The sequence below is a fragment of the Sarcophilus harrisii genome, chromosome 1 (genome assembly GCF_902635505.1).
Source record: "Sarcophilus harrisii chromosome 1, mSarHar1.11, whole genome shotgun sequence".
Lineage (NCBI taxonomy): Eukaryota > Metazoa > Chordata > Mammalia > Dasyuromorphia > Dasyuridae > Sarcophilus > Sarcophilus harrisii.
In genome coordinates, this window is record NC_045426.1 from 711,021,202 (window position 1) to 711,044,449 (window position 23,248).

The 23,248-nt window shown below is 52.0% G+C and overlaps 1 protein-coding gene across 3 annotated transcripts in view; it reads left to right on the plus strand.

Moving 5' to 3' along the window:
• ZDHHC8 (zinc finger DHHC-type palmitoyltransferase 8) overlaps positions 1-23,248 on the plus strand; it is a 74,379-nt gene that overhangs the window by 27,676 nt on the left and 23,455 nt on the right. For all 3 annotated transcript variants that reach the window (XM_031949006.1, XM_031949007.1, XM_031949008.1), the window contains exons 2-3: positions 19,230-19,351; positions 20,160-20,317. In XM_031949006.1, coding sequence (XP_031804866.1) covers positions 19,230-19,351; positions 20,160-20,317 — 280 coding nt within the window. The remainder of the gene's footprint in view (positions 1-19,229; positions 19,352-20,159; positions 20,318-23,248) is intronic.

A 23,248-nucleotide genomic window follows, 5' to 3' on the forward strand; every position in this document is an offset into this window, starting at 1 on the left:
AGTGGTAGGTGTGGGCAGTTGTGTTGCTAGTATTGATTTGTGTTGATCAAGATTCAGCCGATAAGATCGATTCAGCCGATAAAACTGTGACTCTCCCCAAGAGAAGAGAACATGTGTCACGTCACGTAGCAATTTTGGAGGGCTGTGGGTGAGAGACTTGCATCCCCCTTCATATGCAGTCATGGTGATGCTAAACTTGCTCTTTGGAGCTGAGGTCAAGAAGAGGGAGCGGGTCTGGAAACGAGTGTGATGTAGAAAATAAAAGGCATTAATTAAACTTAATAAAATAAAATGGTCTTAATGTGTGCCCTGCCTGTCTCTCAGGGCTGTTGTAAAGACCAAATGAGAAAATGGATGGGAAAGTGTCTTGGAAATGAAATGCTTGAGGGATTATTTTTATGACTCCAACCCACAGTCCATTCCTTGGGGAGTCACGAAGCACATCTGCTGTCCAGACACGGCCAGGGGCCCGGACCTCTGACCGAGGCGTGCTGGAGGGAATGAGCGAGGGCTCGGAGAGTGGGACCGGGGGTCATCTCTGCCCCCGGGACACGGCTGGAGCTGCCTTCAGTTACACAGCTGGCTTTCCCCAGCATCACACTGTTTAGCTAAGTTACTTCCGATTTGCTAGATCTGAGTAACTTACAAAGGATAATAATGATAATAGTGAACACTTAGAGACCACTTTGAGGTGCGCAAAGCGCTTTATAAATATGACTTTTATGCTGAGAACACTATGGGACCCAGTTGCCTCATGAGCAACAGATCCCAACTCTGCCCACTCAATGGCTTTAGGCAGGTCAGCGCGCCTTTAAGGCCATTGGTTTCCTCTTCTGCCAAGTGAGGGGAATGGACTGGGTGACCCCTGGTCCTGATCTCCGTGTGTTACTGCCACAGCCAGTTGGATACTTAAAGCAAACCAGAGAAACACCCACCAGTACCAGTGCATCCAGAGGGGCCCAGGAAGCCATCCAGAGCAGTGACGGCTCCCCATGGCTTCCCAGCTGGGGCCATTAGAGAGGTCTCCCTCGCTTTCCTTACAGTGTCTCCTTCCCACAGAGACCATTCTTCAGCTGGACAAGGTCTCACAATCCCAGTGTCCCCAGTGGTCTCAGAACAGGAGAGAAACTGGTGTGTTCCTACCCATCCGTCCACGGTCTTGTTGCCACGGCTGTTGTGATACATAGGGTGCTTCCCTGCCCGAGTCCTGGGAGTCTGTGTGGCTCTTGGGGCAGCTGAAAGTGTTCCATCATCTCTCAGTCTCCCTGGTGGGAGTTCCTGTGATGCTGACCCATGTGGGTGAGGTTTAGGGTTCACTTCCTCAGAGCCCTCCCAGCTCTTGTATCTTATGTCTGATGCTCCAAGGTTCCTCTGAGCTCTGCCATTTTGTCCATTCTAATGTTCCTCCTGGTTCTGTCTTACATTCTAAGGTCCCTCCCAGCTCTGACATCTCATGTCTGATGTTCTAAGCTTCCTCCCAATTCTCTCATTCTGTGACTTATGTTCCAAGGTTCTTTCTGTCTCTGACATTCTCTGTTCTCAGGTTCCGTCCCGGCTCTGTCCTTTTCTCTTATGTTCTAAGGTCCGTCCCAGCTCATGTCTGATGTTCTAAGTCTCCTGTTCTCCCATCTTGTGTTGGAGGTTCTAAGATCTCTCCCAGTTCCACATTATGTGTCCCCAGCTCCATTCCTCCGGGAGGTGGAGTGTGTGTTTGCCCCCTCCCATCCCTGCTCCAGCCCTCTCAGAACATTCCCCAGCCTGAGGCAGAGGTGGGCCAGGAGAACAAGAGCAAAGTCTGCAGGGTTGTGAGCCCGAGCTCTGCCAGCTCCCCGCCCCGCCTTGGGGGAAGTGCTGGGCTCTCCTTGGGGACCATCCCACATTCCTTTGGCTGCACAAACATCTGGAGTGGTGCTGATGTGTGCTGGCAGGGAGCCAGTCTGGCTCAGTGACCAGAAGGCCTGCCAAGAATAATGAAGGGGGAATAAAGGGCTGCAGAGTGGCAGGTAGACAGTGGGGCACAGTGGTAAGAGCACTGCTCACAGGTGGACGGGCCTGAGTTCAAATCCTGTCTTTGCCCTTGCTGCTTCTATGATCGTGGGCAGGTTCCAGGCCTCAGTTTCCTCCTCCATAAAATGAGCCTCCCTGGACCTTTAGAGCCGGGATCTCGTGATAAAAAGCTTGACCTCTCTCTTTCGAGATGGATCCAGGCGTCAGTCCTTCCCCGGCGGTGATGTCACTGGAATGAGATTACGTTCTCAGCGGGGGGAGCAATGGCCTGGCAGGACTTCTGGGGCCGCTGGGCAACACGTCTACATCAGCCGCCTCACCCCGCCTGGCTCCCAGTGCTCCACCTTCTAGGGGTGCTTGAAAGAACACTGGACACAAAGTCAGAAGACGCAAGTCATCCCCAGTGCTTCATCTGACTTAGGGCAAGAATCCTTTCCCTTCTCTGGGCCTCGGTTTCCTCACTCACTCCTGAAACAAGGGGGTTGGGTTGGGCGATGCCTCTTCCAGATCCAACAGGCTGTAGTCCTGTGTCTATTAAATGAGAGCAGGTGTTCTGGACTATTCCTAAATCCTCTCAACTCCAAGTTCTTCGCTCCTGTCTTGGGGAGCCCCTTGCCAACCAAGGGAAAACCTGCCCCTGGGGAGCATCTTCCACTCTACTCCCCAGGGGCTTTCTAGAGCCCAGCAGAGAACGTCTGATCCCTCTTGCAGATGACAACAGCCTTCTGTACTAAGACAGTCAGCGTGTGCCTTCAAAGTCTCTTCTCCAAGATTCAGCCTCAGATCCTTTAAGAGGTTCTGAAGCCCCCTCCCCGTCCTGGGTACCTTCCTCTGGATGGTGTCCTCAAGTGGGGCCCCTGAGACTTCAAATATCCCCAGGGTGGAGGACAGCAAAATCACCTCCTTATTCCTCCCCTAATTTGTGGTAACTTTGCCAACCTCCTTGTCATAGTCCTGACTTCTGTTGACCACTTAGCTTTCTAAGACACTTAGATTTTTTTCCAGACAACTTGTTACATAACCACACCTCGTGTACTTGCACTCACCCATTTTGTACTTGAGGTTGATTGTTTGAACCCAAGTGTGCAGTAAACATCTTTTACTCAATATGTCTAGAAGAGAAATCGTTCTTTCTCCCTAATCCCTCCCCGCTCCTGCCTTCCCTGTTATCGTGGAGGCTTCCACCTTCCTTTCAGTCCCTGTTAGGAGTCATTCTGGACTCCTCACTATCTCTCACACCTCATGTCCGAGCTGGTGTGTCAAGGTTTGTCAGTGTCACCTGTGGAACATCTCTCCTAGATTTCATCTCTGCAGAATCTCTTGTAGATTTCACCTCTGCCACATCTCTCATCAATTTCACCTGTGCAGCATCTCTCATCAATTTCACCTATGCAGAAATCTTGTAGATTTCACCTCTGCCACATCTCTCGTCAATTCCACCTGTGCAGCATCTCTCATCAATTTCACCTATGCAGAATCTCTTGTAGATTTCACTTCTGCCACATCTCTCATCAATTTCACCTATGCAGAATCTCTCCTCTTCCACCCCTGCAGCATCTCTTGTCAACTCCACCTGTGCAGCATTTCTCAAACAACCCCCGGGGCCCTTCTCTCTTCTGCCACTGCCTCCATAAGGGTGCAGGCCCTCACTACCTCACACTTAGAATAATTGGTGGGGGTGGAGTGAGAAGATGCTCTGCCTCCAGTCTCTCCCTACTCCTGCCATCCTCCATTTCTCCACTAAAACTCAAGTCTGATCATGTCTGTTCCCTACTCAGCAAACTCCAGTTGTTTCTTATCACCTCCTGCCTCAAGTGCACAATTCTCTTGTTTGTCATTCAAAGCGTTTCAAAATCTATCTCCCTCCTACCTTTCCAGTCTTCTTCCTCCCCATCAAGTACCCTTTGATCCAGAGACAACAGCCTTCTGGTTGTTTCAGGAACAAGATCCCCATCTCTTGGTTCCAGGCACTCTCTCTGAACATTCCCAATGTCTGAAATGCTCTTCCTGTTCCTTTCTAACTACTGACCTTCCAGCTTCCTATAAACATCTCATCTTCTACGGTAGCAGTGGGGAACGTCCAGCCTGCTGGTTGTATAAGACTCTCGAAATCATTTGCTAAGGCAACCGCAGGGGATGATGAGCTGAAAGCTAGGTACAGCAGCCTCCCACTGCTTGAGTTTTATAAGTTGATAATTTTGTATGGCTCACAAATGATATCATAAATATCCAAATGGCCCTCGACAGAAAAAATGTTCTCCACTCCTGTTCTCGAAGAAGCTTTCTCCAACCTGTCTTAATTCTAGTGCCTTCCCTATTTATTTATTTTTATTTTTTGTTCTAGTATTTTTATTATATTATATATCACATTATCATTATGTTTATGTTATTGTTGTATTATATTTATTTTATTTATTATATCATCTTTACATTTTATTGTTTCCTATTTATCCTGTCCATAAGTTTAAGACACTGGAGTGTTTTGCCATGTCCTTCTGCAGTTCATTTAACAGATGGTGAAACTGAGACAAACAGAATTAAGTGACTTGCCCAGGGTCACATAGCTAGAAAATGTCTGAAACTGAATTTGAATTCAGGTTTTCCCGACTCCAGGCTCAGCCCTCTATGTACTGTGCCACTAGCTGCCCTGTCTAAAGTTTGCTTTATACATATTTGCATGACGTTTTTCCTATTAAATTGTAAGCTCCTTGAGGGCAGGGACTGTATTTTTGCCTCTTGTATCCCCAGCTTAATGCATTGCCTGGCATACAGTAAGTGCTTAATAAATGTTTATTGATTGATGGATTGAAGTACAGATCTTCATATTTATTCTTCTCAGGCTCCATTTTCCAGATTGAGTCTAACAATCTAGCCTGTCAAGGTGTTTTTCAATTCTGACTCAGGAAGGTGTGAGGAATAGACTTTGCAAACCTTGGCGCCTAGGATCTGGTATCATTATTTCCTTTCCCTAACACCTTTCTCAGGTCAAACTTGGCTCTAACTTGTCTGCCTTTCTCTGGGACTTCCTGGGCGACTGGCTACATGCTGTTCTCGACGGAACACCAGTGACCTGGTCCTGCAGTTTAGTCGGAATGGGATCCTGGGAAAGTCCCCTCTGTAAAACAGAGGACAATCTCTGTTTTGTGTCTCTCATTGGGACTGTTGTGGAAATTAAGTGAGATAATGAATGGGATGCTGCTTGGATAATAATAATAAGGAGGCCCATGCTACAGTGTGGGTCCTGGCTGACTGTGTTTTCTCTCCTTCCTATGAAACATGTACCCAGTGCATGGGAGCTCCTCCGCCGTTTCAGCCCAAAGGGAGAAGTTGGGAGAGAATTGGCAGGCTCCAGAAAGCCTTAGGTGTGATAGCTGAGCAGGGTGCCTTTCCTGGATGTACCACGCATCATCTCATGTAGGTGGCTGCCTGTTCTGCCAAGTCATAAAGCCAGCTTGCCAGCGAGGGATGTGGGGGTGGACGGGTAGGATTCCTCTGTCACTTTGACATCCTTTGCAACCGCATGATGGTTCTCACCTAGAGGGGAGAGGCTGGACTCTTAGAGTGGTCAGCCCCCAATCTGCCCCTGAGAGGGGGAGCAGGCAGGATGCGTGGCTCAGCAACAAGTGATGCGAAAACCTTCCTGAGGTCTTGGTGGCTTGGAACCTCTATAAAAACCCACAGTGAGAGACCAGCAGCCCCCAGCCCCATGAGATCCACGGAGCCACTGAGAGAGATAGGAAGGGGATGTGACAGTCTCCCTCAGACCCTGATCTGGAGGGCGGGCCCAAAGGCAGGGACCTACCTCCCCAGCCCCGAGATTCTGCCCGCTAGAGACAGCCACCGCCGGTGGTGTTACAGCATCTCGGTGTGTGCGAGGCAGGGCACCTATGGGAGCTCCTTGGGAGCTGACTGCTCTTCCCACGGATAGTGTCCAGATGAGACCAGTCAGAACGGGAGGGGGGGGGTTTGAGGGGGGGCTGCTTCCTCGCCATTGTGGAACCTGGAGAGGGGCTTCCCTGGAGAAGAGCCGTGGGAGCTCTCTTGGCTATTTAAAGGGCCGCAGTCGGCTTTGTTCCCCTTGGCTCCAGGGGCCAGAATCAGGAGGAGGAGTGGGGGGAGGGGCCCAGAGGCTGAGCGAGGCCGGATAGGCAGAAAGCCTTCCTAACAATGGGAGCTGTTCAAAAGGGGAACAGGCTGCCCAGGGAGAGGTAGTGAGTTTCCTGTGGCTGGAGGTCTTTGAACAAAGACTCCGGGACAATGGACCTGGTTTGTTGGAGATGGCCTTTCGTTTTCTTTTTCCTTTTTTATTTCCTTTTTTGAGACAGCTTTTCTTCTCTGGGTTCCCAGATTGTAAACTCTGCCCTGAATTCAATATTTTCCCCATCTCTAAGACAAGTGCCCTGAATTGAATAAGTGCTTAATGCCACATGGGTGGGAGTTTAGACCACACCCTTAAAATAATAGAAGCATTTATTAAACACCTACTGAGTGCAGAGTCCTGGTGACATTAGGGAAGACAGGGAATTCCATATGAACCCTGTCATCCTAGGGGCTTATTCTTTAGGAAAATACTATTCCGAATAGGTCACTAAAATGTACGGCTGTGCCCCCAGAGCTGTCGGGAACCTTAGAAGTCACCAAATCCCCTTCAATTTAGGGAAAAGGAACCTGAAGCTCATATGAATGAGGTTCTTTGTCTGGGTTCACACAATTAAAATATATGAGGCGGGAGTCAAACCCAGATTTTCTTAACTCCAAGTCTCATGATCCAGCAGCGACACTTCCCTGCCTCAGTTACCTTCAGTTCCGATCTCACCCTCTGCGGAAGATTCTCCCAGTCCTAGCTGCTGGGCCTTCCCTCTGGGATTATTCCCCACTGATGCTCGTGTGTCCTGTCCGTACCTTGTCGGTTACACACTGTGTCCCGCTTTGATCATCTTGAGAGTTGGGTCGGTCTTTTGCCGTAATGTGTATCTCCAGCGCTTAGCACAGTGTCTGATATACAGCAGTGGCCTAATAACTGCTTGCCTAATGAACCTTTGATGTGAAACTTTTCCTAATCCCCTCCCCCTAAATTAACCACTGATCATTTTTATCTATTGATCTATCGCTTGTTTTCATCCAGGAGAATGTAGGCTCCTTGAAGGCAGGGATTATCTTGTTTTTTAGTTTTAGTGTAGTTTAGTTTAGTGCCTAGCAAGGTAATTGATGAATGAATGAATGAATGAATGAATTAGAACCCTGGCTTTCAAAATCTGGGCCATTTATTTCCAGGACAGCTCCTGGTGCTCGCTGAGACTCTCAAACCCTGGACAGGACGTCTGCCCTCCCATAGCTTAGTCCGAGGCTTCCCTGAGGCCCTGTGGCCATTGGAGGGCAAGGAGCAGGACGGCAGAGGCCAGGCCGGGGTGGGGGCCGCCATGTTGTACATGCCCGATGTCTATAAGCTCTGCATTCTAAGCCCACTATTGGGGAACCTGGTGGTGGTGGGCAGTCTCTCCTGTCCTTGGGGACGCGCAGAATGTTCCCTCCAACAAGTCTGGGAGCTCTGGAAGGCAAGGACGGGACGGGCCTGCTGAGGGGGGTGGGGGTGGCTGGATGTCTTCTGGTGCCGGGGTCCATTTGGTGGAGGAAGAAGTCAAGCCCCTGAGGAGGAGGGAGTCCCCAGTTATCCAGAGGCTTAATGAGCGGCACCAGGAGCCCAAGCCAGGCTTTAAAGGAAGCGGGAGACTGTGGCCAGTGCTAGGAGAGCTCTCAGAGGCTGATTGCCTTCTTTTTTACTGCTGGGGAAACAGAGGCTCAGAGGGTGCAGTGTTCTTCCCAAGGTTCCGCAGGCAGTGAAAAGTCAGAGATAGGATCTGAATATAGATATTCTTCACTCCAAATGCAGAAATCTCTCCGGTTTTTTTTTTAAAGCCCCTTCCTAGCCATGACCTCCCCTGTTCTAAGCCCCCTCCCACCCTGACATCCCTTGTTCTAAGCCCCCTCCCACCCTGACATCCCCTGTTCTCAGGCCCCTTGTAGCTGCAGCCTTGGGTTGCCGAGTGTGGGATTTGAGGAATAAGAGGCTCCTCCCCGCCTCCCAGGGCTGGAGGGGCCGCCATTGGCTGGCTCCCCCCTCCGGCCAGCAGCATCCCCATCTGGAGTTCAGGTCCAGGCCTGCCGGGCTCCCGCTGCCTCCTGGGCCGCAGCCAAGGTTCCCTCCTGTCCTTGTGGGCGGCTGGGCTCCCAGGCCCTGCAGCTCTGCGGGGGCGAGCTCTCGAGGTACCTGTCCAAGGCTATTGTTAGCTCCTCGGGAGCCTGCCGGCCCCCCCCTCCCCCGGGCCCGCTCCTGCTCCATGAGCAAGAAGGGGAGGCTCAGAGCTGTGCCGAGAAGCCCGAACCAGCAGCCCGCGGTGCCCGCCGTCGGCACCTTAAAATAGTCTCTCACTTCCCGCTAAAAATAACCCCCCAGTGATGGAACCTTCCTATTAATAGCGGCTTCCCTCCCTGGGCCAGACTGGCTGGGCCGGGATTCTCCTCGGGGCCGGCCCGTCCGTTTCAGAGGCCGGGAAGGCTCGGCCGGGGGTCCGGGCTCTGCCACCGGCTCGCTGCGACCTCGGGCATCTGGGTCTCGGTTTCCTCACCGGCAAATTAGTCAATTCTCGGAGACTCTGAGGTCCCACCGAGTCTCTGCCTTGTCCCAATGGAGGGAGTTTCCACACCTGGAATTCCCTCATTGCAACAATCAGCATCCAGACCAGAGGAGGAGAATGCACCCCCCCCTCACCTCCCCCCCCCCCCGCTTTTACTCTGCCAGCCTTAATTTAAGCTGCACAGCAACTGTGTGAGGTAGGCGTGACCTCCTGTTTTCAGAGGAGGAAACTGAGGCACTCAGAGCTTTGTGATGGCCCAAGATGGAAGCAGGATTTGACCCCCAGTCTTTGTTTCAGGAGAGGCTGCATCGCCCCCGGGAGGGCTGGCTCCCTCCAGGTGGCTCATGGCCTGTCCGGCCGGGTAGCCAGGCCTTAGTGGCTGCAAAGAGGGAGTGTAGCACAAGAAGAGGATGGTTGAGGGAGGGGAGGGAGGTGTAGACAGGGTCCATGGTTTCCCTGGCCTGGGGAACTCCCAGGGAGGAGGCAGTTCTGCCTTTTCTGCTCCTCAGGCTTCCAGAGATGAGCACAGGTCAGTGTGGTAAAGGCTCCCCGGTCTTCCCAGCCGCGGAGGCCGGCCCCCTCCCCGCCAGGCGACCCTGCCAGGGCAGGACTCCAAAAGGATCCTTCTTCTGCCCCAACGAACGGCTAAGAGTTAGCAGCCAAACTCGCGGGGCCATCGCTGAGGGCCGCAACTTCACATCGTGGTGGGCGCCCGCCCGCCTCCTCCAAGCCGGCCTCTCCCATTGCCAAAGTTTCCTAAAGGAGGGAGGCTCTGACACTCAATCTAGCATCCAGCGTGTGCTAAGTGCTTACTGTATGTGCTGGGGATAGAAAGCAAAAGCAGGCCAGCTCCACTGGGTTCTGATAACAAGCATTTAGTAAATGCTTACTGTATGATGGGGATAGAGAGGCAACAGGTCCTCAAGGACACAACATGTAAATAACTAGGTTCTGTTAGTGATCTGTAACATTGCCTGTTAGTTAACAAGCATTTATTATGCACTTACTGTATGCTGAGGATAGAAAGGTAAAAACACGTCCAGGTCCTCAGGGACACAACATGTAAATAATTAGGTTCTGTTAGTGACATGTAACATTTTCTGTTAGTTAACCAAGCATTTAATAAGCACTTACTGTATACTGGGGAAAGGCAAAAATACAGTGAAGCTCCTTAAGGACATGACATGTAAATAACTCGGTTCTGTTCGTCAATAAGCATTTATTAAGCACTTACTGTATGCTGGTAATAGAAAGGCAAAAACACAACCCAGGATACCTCATGTAAATAACTCAGTTCTGTTAGTTAACTAGCATTTATTAAGCACTTACTGTGTGAGAGGTACTGTGCTAAGCCTTGAGCACACAAAGAAGGGCCCTGGGGCTCTTTCCGCCACACCATGCTGCCTCCAGTCATAGAGCTCATAGATGGGGGTTCATGAATAGGTAAAAGCTGGAAAGGCACAAAGCCAATGCAAGGGGATGTGGGAGAAACACCCACACTAGAGGGAGGCAGCGCCAAAGGAGGCCTTGGGAAGGAGGTGACCCCGGCGGAGGGTCTGGGCTTGCCAAGTAGGGCACGGACGACCCGAGAGCCTGCCCAGACGTTGACACCAGAGCCCGACTGGGCCCGTTTCCCTTGGGCCAGGAAGGAGTTCAAGTCACGTTCCGGGGAAACACTGCCATCGTCTCCCCTCACCAGCATCCCTTGGACTTGGGCATAACCCTGGCCCTGAATCGCAGTCCGGGCCTTCCTCCTCTGCTCTCACGCTGCTCCTGGGGTGATTCGAACCTGGGACTTCTTGACTCGAGGAGGTCAGGCTGCCCCTGAGGCAGCAAAGGCCAGAACCCAGAGCAGGGCAGAGTGAGAAGGGGTGAAATGGACAGTGAGAGGCCGAGGTTCTCCCCGGGGCAGGGTCTGCCTTTGCCTGGGTTCTCCCGCCAGCCATATTCCAGGGTGCCTCCTCCGGGAAGCCTCCCCTCCGATTGTGTGCCCCGTTCCGGTGTCTGCGTCTCCTGCCTTATTGTGGCTTTTGTCTGGGAGGGGACACAGAAGGGACCCACGGTCCCAAGTGTGACCTCAATGGGGTCATTGTCTGTCCAGCCTTGACTGGAGGCAGCCCGATGTGGCGGGAAGAACCCTGCTTCGGGAGGTAGAGGCCCCGGGTCCAAATGCTGCTTCTGCTGCCGACTCCCTGTGTGTCGTGGGTCCCCTTTACCCTCACGGGGAAATCTTGGGAGTATCTCCTTTGGTTCTGCCGGCTGGCTAGGTGCCTCTAGCACCTCCTGGCAGCCGGGGGAGGGGAGGGCAGTGGCTAGAGCACTGGACCTTTTCCTCCCGATGTCGCGTTGCTGTCCGGTTTTGTCTGACTCTCATGAGCCCACTTGGAGTTTTCTTGGCAGAGATACTGCAGCGATTGGCCATTTACTTCTCTGGCTCATTTTACAGGTGGGGAAACTGAGGCATCGAGCAAGAAGGGCCTTGTCCAGAGAGTCCCCCAGCTAGTAAGTGTCTGAGGCTGGATTTGAACTCAGATTTTGACTCCAGGCCTGGGGCTCTGTCCGTTATGGCGCCACCTAGCTGCCCCTGAGAATTTACGAAACCAATTTATTTCAGGCCTATGTCAGTCCTTGAAGTGCAGGACCAGACTCTGGGAGGTTCTGATGGCTCCTGCCGGGCCTCTGCACTCACAAAGCGGTATTATTGACGTGTGACTCGTCACAAGCCCGGTGCTGGCGGGGCTGCTTGGGCCCGGGGCAGCCGGCGACCCCCCTCTCTCGGGCCCGACTCCAGGCCCCAGCCTTGTTGGCCAGGCTGAAGCTCGGGGGCTTGGCATTTGGTAAAGGTCACGGTCTCCCGGCCTCCCTCGGCCCGCCGGGACACAGGAGCCTTTGTGGGGGCCACAGCCTCGCCCGCCTCGCTGCAAAGGGCACGGAAGGGGTGCGGCCCGGGGGCAACGCGGCTGCCTCCCACTCTCTGCCCTTTACCAGGGGGCCAGGCAGGAGGGGACGGGGGAAAGGGGAGCCAAGGGGCGGCCGGAGGAGCGACTGAGAAAGCCCGAGCGCGGCTGGCACCCGCTGAGCCCAGGGACGGAGGGATCTCGGTGCCGTCTAGAGAGAAACGCTGGGAAATGAGGCCCGGGAAAAGCCAGAGGCAGTGTGGTCTAGTGGCCAGGAGCTAGACGTACGGTCCTGGGTAAAAATCTGGTGCGATCCCATAGCAAGTCCCTCCCTGGATCTCAGTTTACTTATTGATGAAATAGGGGATTAGATCTAGGGGTCAGAGCTTCTTTCAGCTCCAGACTTAGCATCCTAAGAGCTCTTCTCACCAAGTCTGAGAATCTTGAACTTTTTTTTTTTTTTTTGCTGAGGCAATTGATTAAGCGACTTGCCCAGGGTCACACAGCTAGGAAGTGTTACGTGTCTGAGGCTAGATTTGAACTCAGGTCCTCCTGACTTCAAGGCTGGTGCACTACCCACTATGCCACCCAGCTGCCCCCCGAATCTTGGACTTCTCAGCTCCTTTTCATTATTCTACATTATTCCACAGCCAAGATGGGAAGGAAGTATTTTTTCTTATCTCTTGATAAGAGATTAGAGGTAGCCAGGAGCCAAGCCTCAGACGCTTAACTGCATGACCTTGGCCAAGCGACCTAATCTTATCTGCCTCAGTTTTCTCAACTGTAAAATGTGATGACAGTAGCACTAACCAGTGTTGTGAGAATCAAACCAAGTACTGTAAAGGATTTAGCACAGTGCCTTGCACACAGTCAGAGCTTAATAAATGCTCGTTCCCTTCTTTCTTGAGTAAAGCTAAGTTGCTTTTTTTTTTTTTTTTTTTTTTTTTTAATTACAGTGCTCAGTTTTATTGTTTTTTTTCTTTTACGCTGTTGTAGCCCTTTGGGTAGATTGCTTTCTCGACTCGGTTTCCTCTGCATCCGTTTATTACCATCTCCCCACGCTTCTCGGAGTTCTGCGATCCATAAACTCTTTATTAAGCATCTTCTAGGTCCCAAGTACTGTGGCAAGTCCTATGGACACAAAAAGGGCCCGAACCAGCTCCTGCCATCAAAGGACCCGGGATGAGGGATGAGGGCGACCACATGCAAGTAACTGGGTGTGAAGCAAGTTCTAGACTGGATAAAAGGGGGAAAGCAGAAGGAAGGCCCTGGCGTTGGGAGGGGTTCTTGGAGGAGGTGGGATGTTAGTTGGGACTTCAAGGAAGGCAGGGAGGTCAGTGAAGGAGGCTGGGGCCGGGGCCGCCACCTCACTCAGGGACTAGGTCACTGATGCTAGACCATTTCTGAGGGCTTCCGGGGCACTGAGGCATAACCGGCGATCGGTAGAGTTTGGACTCGGCTCTTGCGGCCTCCAGGTTGCTCTCTATCCACCAGTCCGAGCTACCTCTGACAAAGAGGCCGGGAGAGAAAGATTCCCTTTGAGTCACGGGCGGAGGCCCCTTGGGCTGTCCCAGTTCTTTGGAACTTATCCATCTGGCCCGGACCCAAAGCTTGGTTTTTGCTCTAGGAGAAAGCTCACCTGTCTCTTCATAAGAACTTCCATGAGCCTCCCTGCGAGGGAAGGTGGACAATTCTCATCGTCTCTTACGGGCGGGGAAGCTGAGGCACAGAAGCGTGACTTCCATGCAAGTTTCCAGGCCTGGGCTCCGGCTCTGAGCTCCTGGCTCAGGTCCTTCTTGGGCTGAGGAAGATCTCTTTATTTGGTTAATCATTATGAGAGGAGGTGGGTGGAAAGCCTCCTGATTGGCCGGGAGCACACTTGGCATTGTGAAATGGGTGGCTGAGCCGGTACAGGGCATCGTGTACCTAGTGGAGCACCTGGCACCAAAATGGGCACTTAATAAATGCTTGTTGATTGATGGAGTCAGGTGAATCTGAAATCGGGGAGTCCGGTTTGACGGAAGCCTGCCGCACAAGTTCTGGGGACGTTGTTGACTTAGCTAAGGTAAACAGTCCGCTCCTGGGAATCGGGAGACTTGGCAATTCTGCCTCTGACTTGCGTAACCCTTCGCCGCTCTGGGCCTCAGTTTCCCAATCTGTCAAGAGAGGAGGACTGATTTTTCTGCCAGTGAAGCTAGGACATCCACTGAGTCTCTGGGTCAAGATGGTGGTTTTTGTTTGTTTTTTTAGCTCCTGAGCCTTAGAAAAATACAATGAGTGCTTTAACTAGCCATGGGCTAATGTGGCTATGTCCCAGGATGCCCTATGAGGGGAGGGCACGTTTTTCCCCCACGGCCTTGTATCAATTCTCTCCTGTGGAGAATTGCTGCCATCTCTAGGGTCCTGTCACTTTGGCTCCTCTGTGAGACTTACCCCCTTCCTTGGGGCTCCCAGCTGCACCCCAACAGCAGCAAGAGTGGGCTCCCGTCGCTCGGTACAAAATACTTCTTAGCTGCAGCTCAGATCCTGGGAATCACTCATCCCCAGTATGTCAGAAAAGGAAGAGAAGTCTAGGACCTTCCATCCAGCCATTCTCGACCAAGCCTCCTTTGCCAGTGGGCATCCAGCTTTCGATTGAGGGTCCAGGGAGGCGCCCCCGTCCACCCCCTCCTTTCAGCGTTTCTCATTGTTAGGAGCTTTTCCTCGGACCCAAATCTGCCTCTCAGATTCTTCCCCTCTTTGTTGTCGGACAAAACGAGGCGAATCTGTCTCCCCAAGGACGCCCCTGCCGAGTCAAACTTGGGCTATTATACTCCCCACGGACTTCTCCTTTCCAGACTGAACCACCCCAGGTCCATGACCCCAAAGCCCTCCGCCATCTTGGTTGTCCTTCCAGCTTATCAGTCGCTTTGTAAACCATGGCACCCTCCCAATAGGGGCCGATGGGAGCAAAGGACAGCGGGACGGCGGTCAGGAAGCCATGGTCCCCTCTCTGAGTGTATCTCAGAGTATCTTAACTCACTAGGTGCGTTGGCTGCTACGTCACATGGTAAACTTCCAGTCCACCACTACCGAGAGAGGAAGCTTGGTGTAGTGAGTAGGGCCTGGAGACAAATCTTGCTTCAGACCCATACTATCTGTGCTGCCCCGGTCGCTTAACCTCTCTGTGCCTCGGTTTCCTCATCTGTAAAATGGGTGGGGGAGATTCAATGGCCCCTTCTAGCTCTTATGATTTTTGTAAGCCTCCTGTCCCCGGGTGAAATAGCTTCTTCTAGTCCTCTGGCAGTTCTGCAGTCCTGTCACCCTCCTCTTTGTCCCTTTTCTGTCTGACCAGATACATTCACTTTGGGAGCCAATCCCTGCTCTCAGAGCTTTGTCAGGTAGGCCGGGCTCTGGGTTCTTGCTGTGCTTTCTGATGGAAAATGACTTTTCCTTTGCTCCCCCCCCCCCCCCTTCCTCCCCAACCTCTTGGCCACCAACTTAAAAGGATGACTCATCTTTCTCGTACACGCTTCCCGGCCTCCTCAGCCACTGTCTGCCCATCCGTCATCACGTGGAATGGGCACATCGAGTGGCTGGAAAGGCCTCACTCTGGAGAATCCCTTTTGCAGGGAAAGGGGCCATTCAGGAGCCACAGGGCCCTGTCACTTCGTCACCACTCCCTGCTCAGTCTCCCTAACTGTAAAATGGGGATAATAGTATCTACTTGGCAGGAGTGTCACGAGCATCCAACGAGACCACGTGTGACAGACCTTGAGCTGGTGGTCTTTTTATTATTAGTTACTGGAGATTTTCCTCCCAGATGGAAGATTGGAATTGTGGGAAATGGGAAGTGGGTGGGGATGGATGGAGAGGCTAAAACTTCACAGAGGTGGAGCTGCAGAGGATCTCAGAGGTCATCTGAGATCCTGAGAGGAAAGCATGACTTCCTCAAAGTAAAATGACATACCCAAGCTTACTCGGGAGACCTCCAACACCGTCTAAGTCTAGCGTTCTTTCAGCTATATCTTGGTGCATGCCTGATGTACAAGTAAATGGGGGATGGGGAAGGGTGGATGGTAACAAAGGCAGCCCACGGGGGTGATACCATATCCTAAAGCACAGGAGTGACTGTTACTCCCCTGCTCCATGAGCTTCCATAGCTCCCTGTTACCCGTGGCATCCAATGTCACACCTCTCTCTGGATTTTAAAGACTTGAGAGAAGAGGCTGCTGGCATGGTAGGGGCTGCCTTTGGGGGAGGAGGGCAGAGAAGCGCCAGGATCTTGCCGGGTAAGGTTGATCTTGGGAAGGACGAGGTAACAGAATCCAGCCAAGTTCCCAGGGGATGGAGAGGCAGTTTGTCCGAGGAACAAAGCCCTCGGTTTGGAGTCAGGGGACCTTGGTTCGAAGCTGAATGACTTTGGGCAAAGCGTCTCTGGGGTTCAGTCTCAGTTTCCTGCTTTGTAGGACCCTGTGACCTCTGCAGTTCCTCCCGGTTCAAGCTCTCGATCTCCAGATCCCGAATGGGGGGGAAGGATTGGCATCCTGCTGCCGCTCAGCCTTTGGGCGGGTGCTCTCGCCTGCTTTCCTCCCCCACCCTGGTCCAGTCAGTTCTTTGTAATGGGCATGTGATGGCCTGAGGAAGGGCAGGGTGGAGGGGGGGGGGGGCGGCTCTGGGCAGTGCTGGAGCTCCACGAGAAAGTTGGAGGCTGCTTCTGGCCCTGCTCTCCCAGATCGTGGCTGGCGGGCCTGGCAGCCTGCAAAGCGGGACTCTGCCATGGCTTCCTCGGTCCCTCCCGGGGCAGCCTGACCCTGTTCCTTTGTCCCAGAAGGAAACACCAGCTCTCTGACAGCCCCACTCTTAACTGACGTTATCATTTCCTGCGTTCTTTGGGCCAAGGGGCCGGCGATTCTTGGGCTTTCTCCTCTCGGGCCCAGCCGAAAGCCTCGCAGACTGTGCTGGAAGGCCCAGAGACCGGCAGGTTTGACCCCCTGGTTTTCCTGAGAAAAAAGGCCAGCGTCTGAGTATCTTATAGGGAGTCACGCAGACATCCATTTTACAAATAAAGAAACGAAGGCCCAAGGTAAAGCGATTGGCCCCCAGTCACCGAGTTAGCCAAGGCCCAGAACCCTTCACCTGGAGTCTGGGGGCCTCCCTGAGTGACCTCCCTAGGCTTCTGCTTGGCCCGGATGGTGCTGGGGATCCCGCTCACTCGGTCCTGGCGTTCTCATCATCTTCTGCAGCCTGCAGTGGAGCAGGATCTCCTGCCAAGCACCCCTGAGCAGGGGGCACCCGCCTTCGGCTCCTGTGCGGATCTCCCGAGGCGGCCTGTTACTTTGGAACCGTTCGGATTTGGGGGAAGATTCCCTGATTTCTCTTTTCCTCTCCTCGACTTGTGATCACTGCATAAAGGAGCTGATCACACAAATACTGGGAAAAACCAGGATTTGAACCTGGGGCAGAGATCTGAGATCATTCAATCCAATCTTCTTATTTTAGAGAGGGAAACTGAGGACCAGAGAACCCTCAAGAGACAGGGTCCAGGGCCAGATTCTTTGCTTTATATATGAGAACACTTTCTAAGAATGAGCTCGGGCTGTCACCAGATGAAACAGATTACCTTGGGAATGGTGGAGGATCTCTCCGGAGGTCCTCCAGGCACACTGTCTAGAGTGCCCAGTGTAGCCGCTGGAATCTGATACAGCTGTGTGACCGTGGACAAGCTGCTTCGTCTCTGTCTGCCTCAGTTTCCTCACTTGCAAATTGAACGAATAAAGAAAATAGCTCTTCTTAAGTGTTTGCTATGTGCCAAAGTTATATGTTAGTATTTATAAGTGTAGATACATTTTTATTTATAAGTGCATACATTTATATTTATAAGTGTATACATATATATTTATATTTATGAGTATATACATTTAAGTTTGTATTTATAAGTGTATATACATTTATATTTATAAGTGCAGATGCATTTGTATTTATAAGTATATACATATATACATTTGTATTTATAAGTGTATATGTTTATATTTACAAGTGAATATACATTTGTATTTATAAGTGTATACATTTAAGTGTAGATGCATTTGTATTTATAAGTGTATATGTTTATATTTACAAGTGAATATACATTTGTATTTATAAGTGTATACATTTATAAGTGTAGATGCATTTGTATTATAAGTATATACATTTATATTTGTATTTATAAGTTTATACATATACATTTGTATTTATAAGTGCATGTTTATATTTATAAGTGTATATACATTTGTTTATAGATGTATCCATTTATATTTGTATTTATAAGTGTATATACATTTGTGTTTATGTGTATACATTTATATTTGCATTTGTAAGTGTACATGCATTTGTATTTACAAATGTATACATGTATATTTATGCAAGTGGATCACTTCATCTCTGCCTCAGTTTCCTCACCTGCAAATTGAACAAATGAAGAAAACCTTCTTAAGTATTTGCTATGTGCCAAAGCCAGTGCTGAGTGCTGGGAGTGCAAGTGGATGAGTGAGTCAACCCTGCCTCTCACTGCGCTCCCATTTCCGAGGGAAGGCGAAGGTTCGACTCTGGAGCTCCCATTGGGGGGAGGGGGGAGTTCCTCCCCCTCCAAAGAGAGTTATGGAGTTTAAATGGGAATGTCCTCAAAACTCTCTGGAGACTTGATAATACTCGGCAAGAACCAGTTATAAATAATTGAAGAGCGTTTATTAAGTGCTTACTATATACCAGGCAGCTGGAGGAAACAGTGGAGAGAGCCCTGGGACTGAGCCATGTCCAGTCTTTTTTTCCTAGCCGCCTGACCCTAGGCAGGTCAGTTACTCTGCCTCAGTTTCCTCCTCTGTAAAATGGGGATAATAATAGCACCTACCTCCCAGGGATCTTAGGAGGATCAAATGAGATGATAATTGTAAAGTGCTTAGCACAGTGCTTACACGACTTAGGTTTTGTTATTGTTATTATTATTATTACTACCAGCCACCATACCAGGTGCCCCAACCAGAAGCCTGCCTCCAAGGCACTGCCAGTCTGATATGCGCTGACCCGTTTAGGACAAGGAAGGGTGTCTGGGAAGTCCCAAGGGCGGTGAGAAATGTCCCGTGGGGGCCCATGGAGGAAACATCCTTCCTTTTCTGAAGCCCTGATGCAGTGATCTGCTTATATTTCCCAGAGGGGATCGGGAGAGGGAGGCCCAGCAAGGGGAAAATGGCCGCACTTGGGTCTCGGACTGGCTGACCATGGGGAGGTCTCCCCAATCCGGACAGCGGGAGTGGGGTTATTGAGGGGATTCCGCTCTGGGACAGATGAGATCACGTGTTCTCTGGGACCCGTCCATCTCTGGTGCTTGGCCTGAGATGAGCAAGATGAAGAAAAGCAGCCAGATTCTTGCCTGGGGGAGCAACACAAAGCCCCCCAGTGAGGACTGGGGTCCAGAGATTCGGCTTTGGACCCCACTAGCTCCGGGCCTTTGAGGATGAGACTTCCTCCCTGCACCGCCAGGGGGAGTGAGCCTTCGGACCGAGGCCTTGTGGGTCCTTGTTACCCACTCTGTATTAGGCCCCCCCCCCTTTCTGTTTCCTCTGCGCTAAGCCCGTTGGGGGAAGCACCTTTTCTGCTTCTCTCTTGGTCTAACCCTGACAAGCGGCGGGCTTTGGAGCTCCCGCTGACCGCGTGTTCCGTCCCTCTCCAGGTGCCCGTGGTTGACCAGAGCCATCTCTCCGGCCGTCCCTATCTACAATGGGATCGTCTTCCTCTTTGTGCTGGCCAACTTCAGCATGGCTACCTTCATGGACCCCGGTGTCTTCCCTCGAGGTAACAGGAGCGCGTGGGAGGGCCTCAGAGGCACAGCCCGGGGTTCCTGCAGGTTACAGGGTGGCCACTGGCTTAGGCGCCCCTGGGTCCCCCAGGGGAAACAGGAGGGGACCTGATCACCAGCCAGGGGTGAGGAGCCAAGCTGACCGCGGGGAGCATGACTGAGACTCTCCCAGACCCCGCCGAGGAGCCTGTGGGCGCTATCTTCAGGGCGGGAGCTCCGCCTTCTGAATGAACGCTCCTGCTACCAAGCCAAAGAAGTGTGTTTATTGCTAAGGAGAGCTCAGGGCTGAGATTCAGGCGGAGATTCAGGCAGGGCAGAGAGGGAGCCCTGGGTCTCCACAGGGAAAGCGAGGAAGGGCGGGGGCGTTTGGGGGCATCTCCAGTTTTTACCCTGGTCCTCAGTTTCCTTTTCTGTAAAATGAGGGAATTGGCCTGGGTGTAAATCCTGGTTCTACCTGCCATTTATGGGCCATGGGCATGTCCCTCCGCGCCCTTCTGGGGTCACTTTTGGCCCTGGTGAACGCACGAGGAAGTTGGACTCGATGCTCCCCAATGTCCCTCCAGACAATGACGCCTTTGGCCGCCCGTCGCAGTTCTGGGTTGGGTCGGGCTCCCAGGCTGGTGCAAGACTGGACATGGATCTGGCCGCCCGGCCTCTGGGGCCGTGGCCCGGGTTCCGTGGGGCCGTGGCCCGGGTTCCGTGGGGCCGCGGCCCGGGTCCTCTGGGACGTGGCCTGGGAAAGTCGGGCCCTTCCTCGCGGTCAATAACTCTCCTCCGGGGCTTTGCCTTTTGGGGTGTGAGCAGCGGATGAGGACGAGGACAAGGAGGACGACTTTCGGGCTCCGCTCTACAAGAACGTGGAGATCAAGGGGATTCAAGTACGGATGAAATGGTGCGGCACGTGCCACTTCTACCGGCCCCCGCGCTGCTCTCACTGCAGCGTCTGCGACAATTGCGTGGAGGTACCCGTGGGACGGGTGGGAAGGGGTGGGGGAGAGGGCTGGAGGTCCGGGCTACGGCCAGAGGGCCTAGGGCTGCGCCTGAGCTGTGGGCCTTAGAGCCAGAAGGAGGGTGGGAACAGTAGAGACTGACATCGGAGCTGGGGTGGGCTTAAGGTTTGAGAGTGACGTCATAGCCGGGAGGAGTGAGGGATCCAGGAGACCCATATCAGAACTGGGGGGGACTATGAGAGTGTCACATCCGGGAGGAGCGTGGGATCCAGAAAACCAGTATCAGAGCTGGGGGCAGGGACTGAGAGTGACGTCACAGCCGGGAGGAGTCACTGATATCACAGATGGGGAGAGCTATGAAAGTGACATCACAGGTTTGGGATCGAGAAGACCAATATCAAAGCTGGGGGGGGCTATGAGAATGACATCACAGCTAAGAGCTGGGGGGCGGAGCCTATGAGAGTGACGTCACAGCTGGAGGAGCATAGGATAGAAGAGACCAATATCAGAGCTGGGGGCAGGGCTTATGAGAGTGACGTCACAGCTGGGAGGAGCGTGGGATGGAAGGGACCAATATCAGAGTTTGAGGCGAGGCCTATTAGAGTGATGTCACAGCTGGGAGGAGTGTGGGATGGAAGAGACCAATATCAGAGCTGGGGGCGGGGGCCTAGGAGAATGACGTCACAGTGGGAGGAGTGTGGGATATAAGAGACCAATATCAGTTGGGGGCGGGGCCTATTAGAGTGACATCAGCCGGAAGGAGCGTGGGAAAGGATACCGATATCACAGCTGGGGGCGGGGCCTAGGAGAGTGACATCACAGCTGGGAGGAGCGTGGGATGGAACAGATGATAACAGAGCTGGGGGTGGGGCCTATGAGAGTGACGTCACAGCTGGGAGGAGCCTGGGATGGAGGATATTTATATCAGCTGGGGGCGGGGCCTAGGAGAGTGAAGTTACAGGTTGGAAGAGTGTGGGATCAAGGATACTGATATCAGAGTTGGAGGGCAGGGGACTATGAGAGTGACGTCACAGCGGGGAGGAGCGAGCAGAGAGTGGGGACTCTGGCCGGTGGGAGGAGTGGAAGGAGCCCCAGGTTGGTTTCTTGTTAAGACCACTGAATTTTGAATCAAAGGATCTGGTTTCAAATCCAGCCCTGTCCTCTAGATGATGTCCCCTTCTCTGCACGTCAGTTTCCTTTTCTGTAAGATGTACAAAATGACCACTGAACCCCTCTCAGCTCCAACTGTCTCTAAGCTCAAGATATCATGTAGGTCCATTTTATAGGGACGGAATTTAGACTCATCCAAAGAAAAGGTCAAATCTTTAGCTCTGAAATACACTGCTTACTCCAAAGGGCTTTTTTCTTCATTCATTTGTTCATTTGTTCATTGATTCGTTCATTCACTAACAACACTGACACTGGCCCGGGAGTGCCCAGCATGGCGGGCCCTCATCAGAGAAGGTGCTGTGCTCTATAAGCAAAGCAGAATTGAATCAGCCCAGAAGAAGCGGGAGAGGCACAAAATCGGAGAATTCCCCTCCCCCTCCCCCCCAGATAGTCATATGAACTATGTGCCCCATCTATAGCAGAGCACTTGGAGCTCCTATCGGTCCAATCAGCCACAGTCGGACACGCTGGAACCCAAGTCTTACACAGGGAGGTCCTTTTAGACGTCCTCCTGAGCATGAAGGACAACAGGCACTCGATCATTCAACAACAACAAAAATGGAGTCCCTACTTTACAAATATCTTTGGCGATGGACAACAGGCTGGGCCCCAGTGGGTGCTGAGCAGCGGCGCCCTAGAAGGGCTTGGAAACATGGACTCATAGAATGGAAAGCGAGCTCCCCAGAGACCTTGGAGTCCAACCTTTTTTCTTTTGTAGAAATCAGTTCCCTCAACAACACACCCACCTTTTCCTTCTCCCATTAGTCTTGGGGCTCCTTGAAAGCACCCACTGTTGCCCACCCTGCTATCCATTTCTAAAGCAGCTACTGGTGTTGCCCTTTTTTTTTTTTTTGGTATCTTCAGGGCTTAGCACAGTACCTGGTACATAATAGGTGTTTAATAAGTGCTTGTTAGTTGACTGACTAATGGACTAATGGAGCCTCCATTTGAAAACCTCCAGTGATACTCTGTTGCCGTATTTACAAGGTAACTTGTATCATTGGGAACAGGAAACTCTAAATTGTCTCCCTATATATAGCTCAATGATTCTGGGTTCAAATCTTATGACATCTACTTTATACAACCTTGGATGGGGCCCTTTCCCTCACGGGATCTCAATTTCTTCATTTGAGAAATGGAAGAATTGGATTCAAATCATCTCTTAAGTATCCCTTCCAGCTCTTTATTCTAAGACTGCCCTCTCTCCTCATACTCTGACTTTCTCTATTCTAAGCCCCCTCCCAGCCCTGACATTCCCTGTTCTCAGGCCCCTTTTCTGAGGCCTCTCCAAGCTCTGTCACTTTCTGCTTGATCTAAGGTCTTTCCAGTTGCAATATCCTGTGATTCCAGGAGTTCTAGAGTAGTTGACTTGAGGTTCCAGTGTCCTCTGATGGCAGGGACTGCACTCAATAACCTGCCTCTCCTAGGGCTGGAAGGGTCTGAGCCAGCAGGGAGTCCCATGCCAAGGGGCTGGGAAGAGCCCAGCTGGCTCTGTCTGGGATCTCTGGACAATGTTTGTGCCAGAGTTGGCTCAAACCCTGAGGGGTTTGTTACCTTATGTGCTCTTCTGCTGTTCTGCTGATCAGACACTTGAGTTTCTCAAGCTGGGTAGAGTGTGGTCCCTCCACAGAGGGACCTTAATGCCTACTGGACATTTCTGTGGCTATTCCTTAGCCATCCCTAGTCCCAATTAGAGCTTGTAATTGTCCCCTAAACATAGCCTCTCTTCTAGACTTCCCTGTTACTGTTGAAGGTAGTGCCATGTTCCTTGTG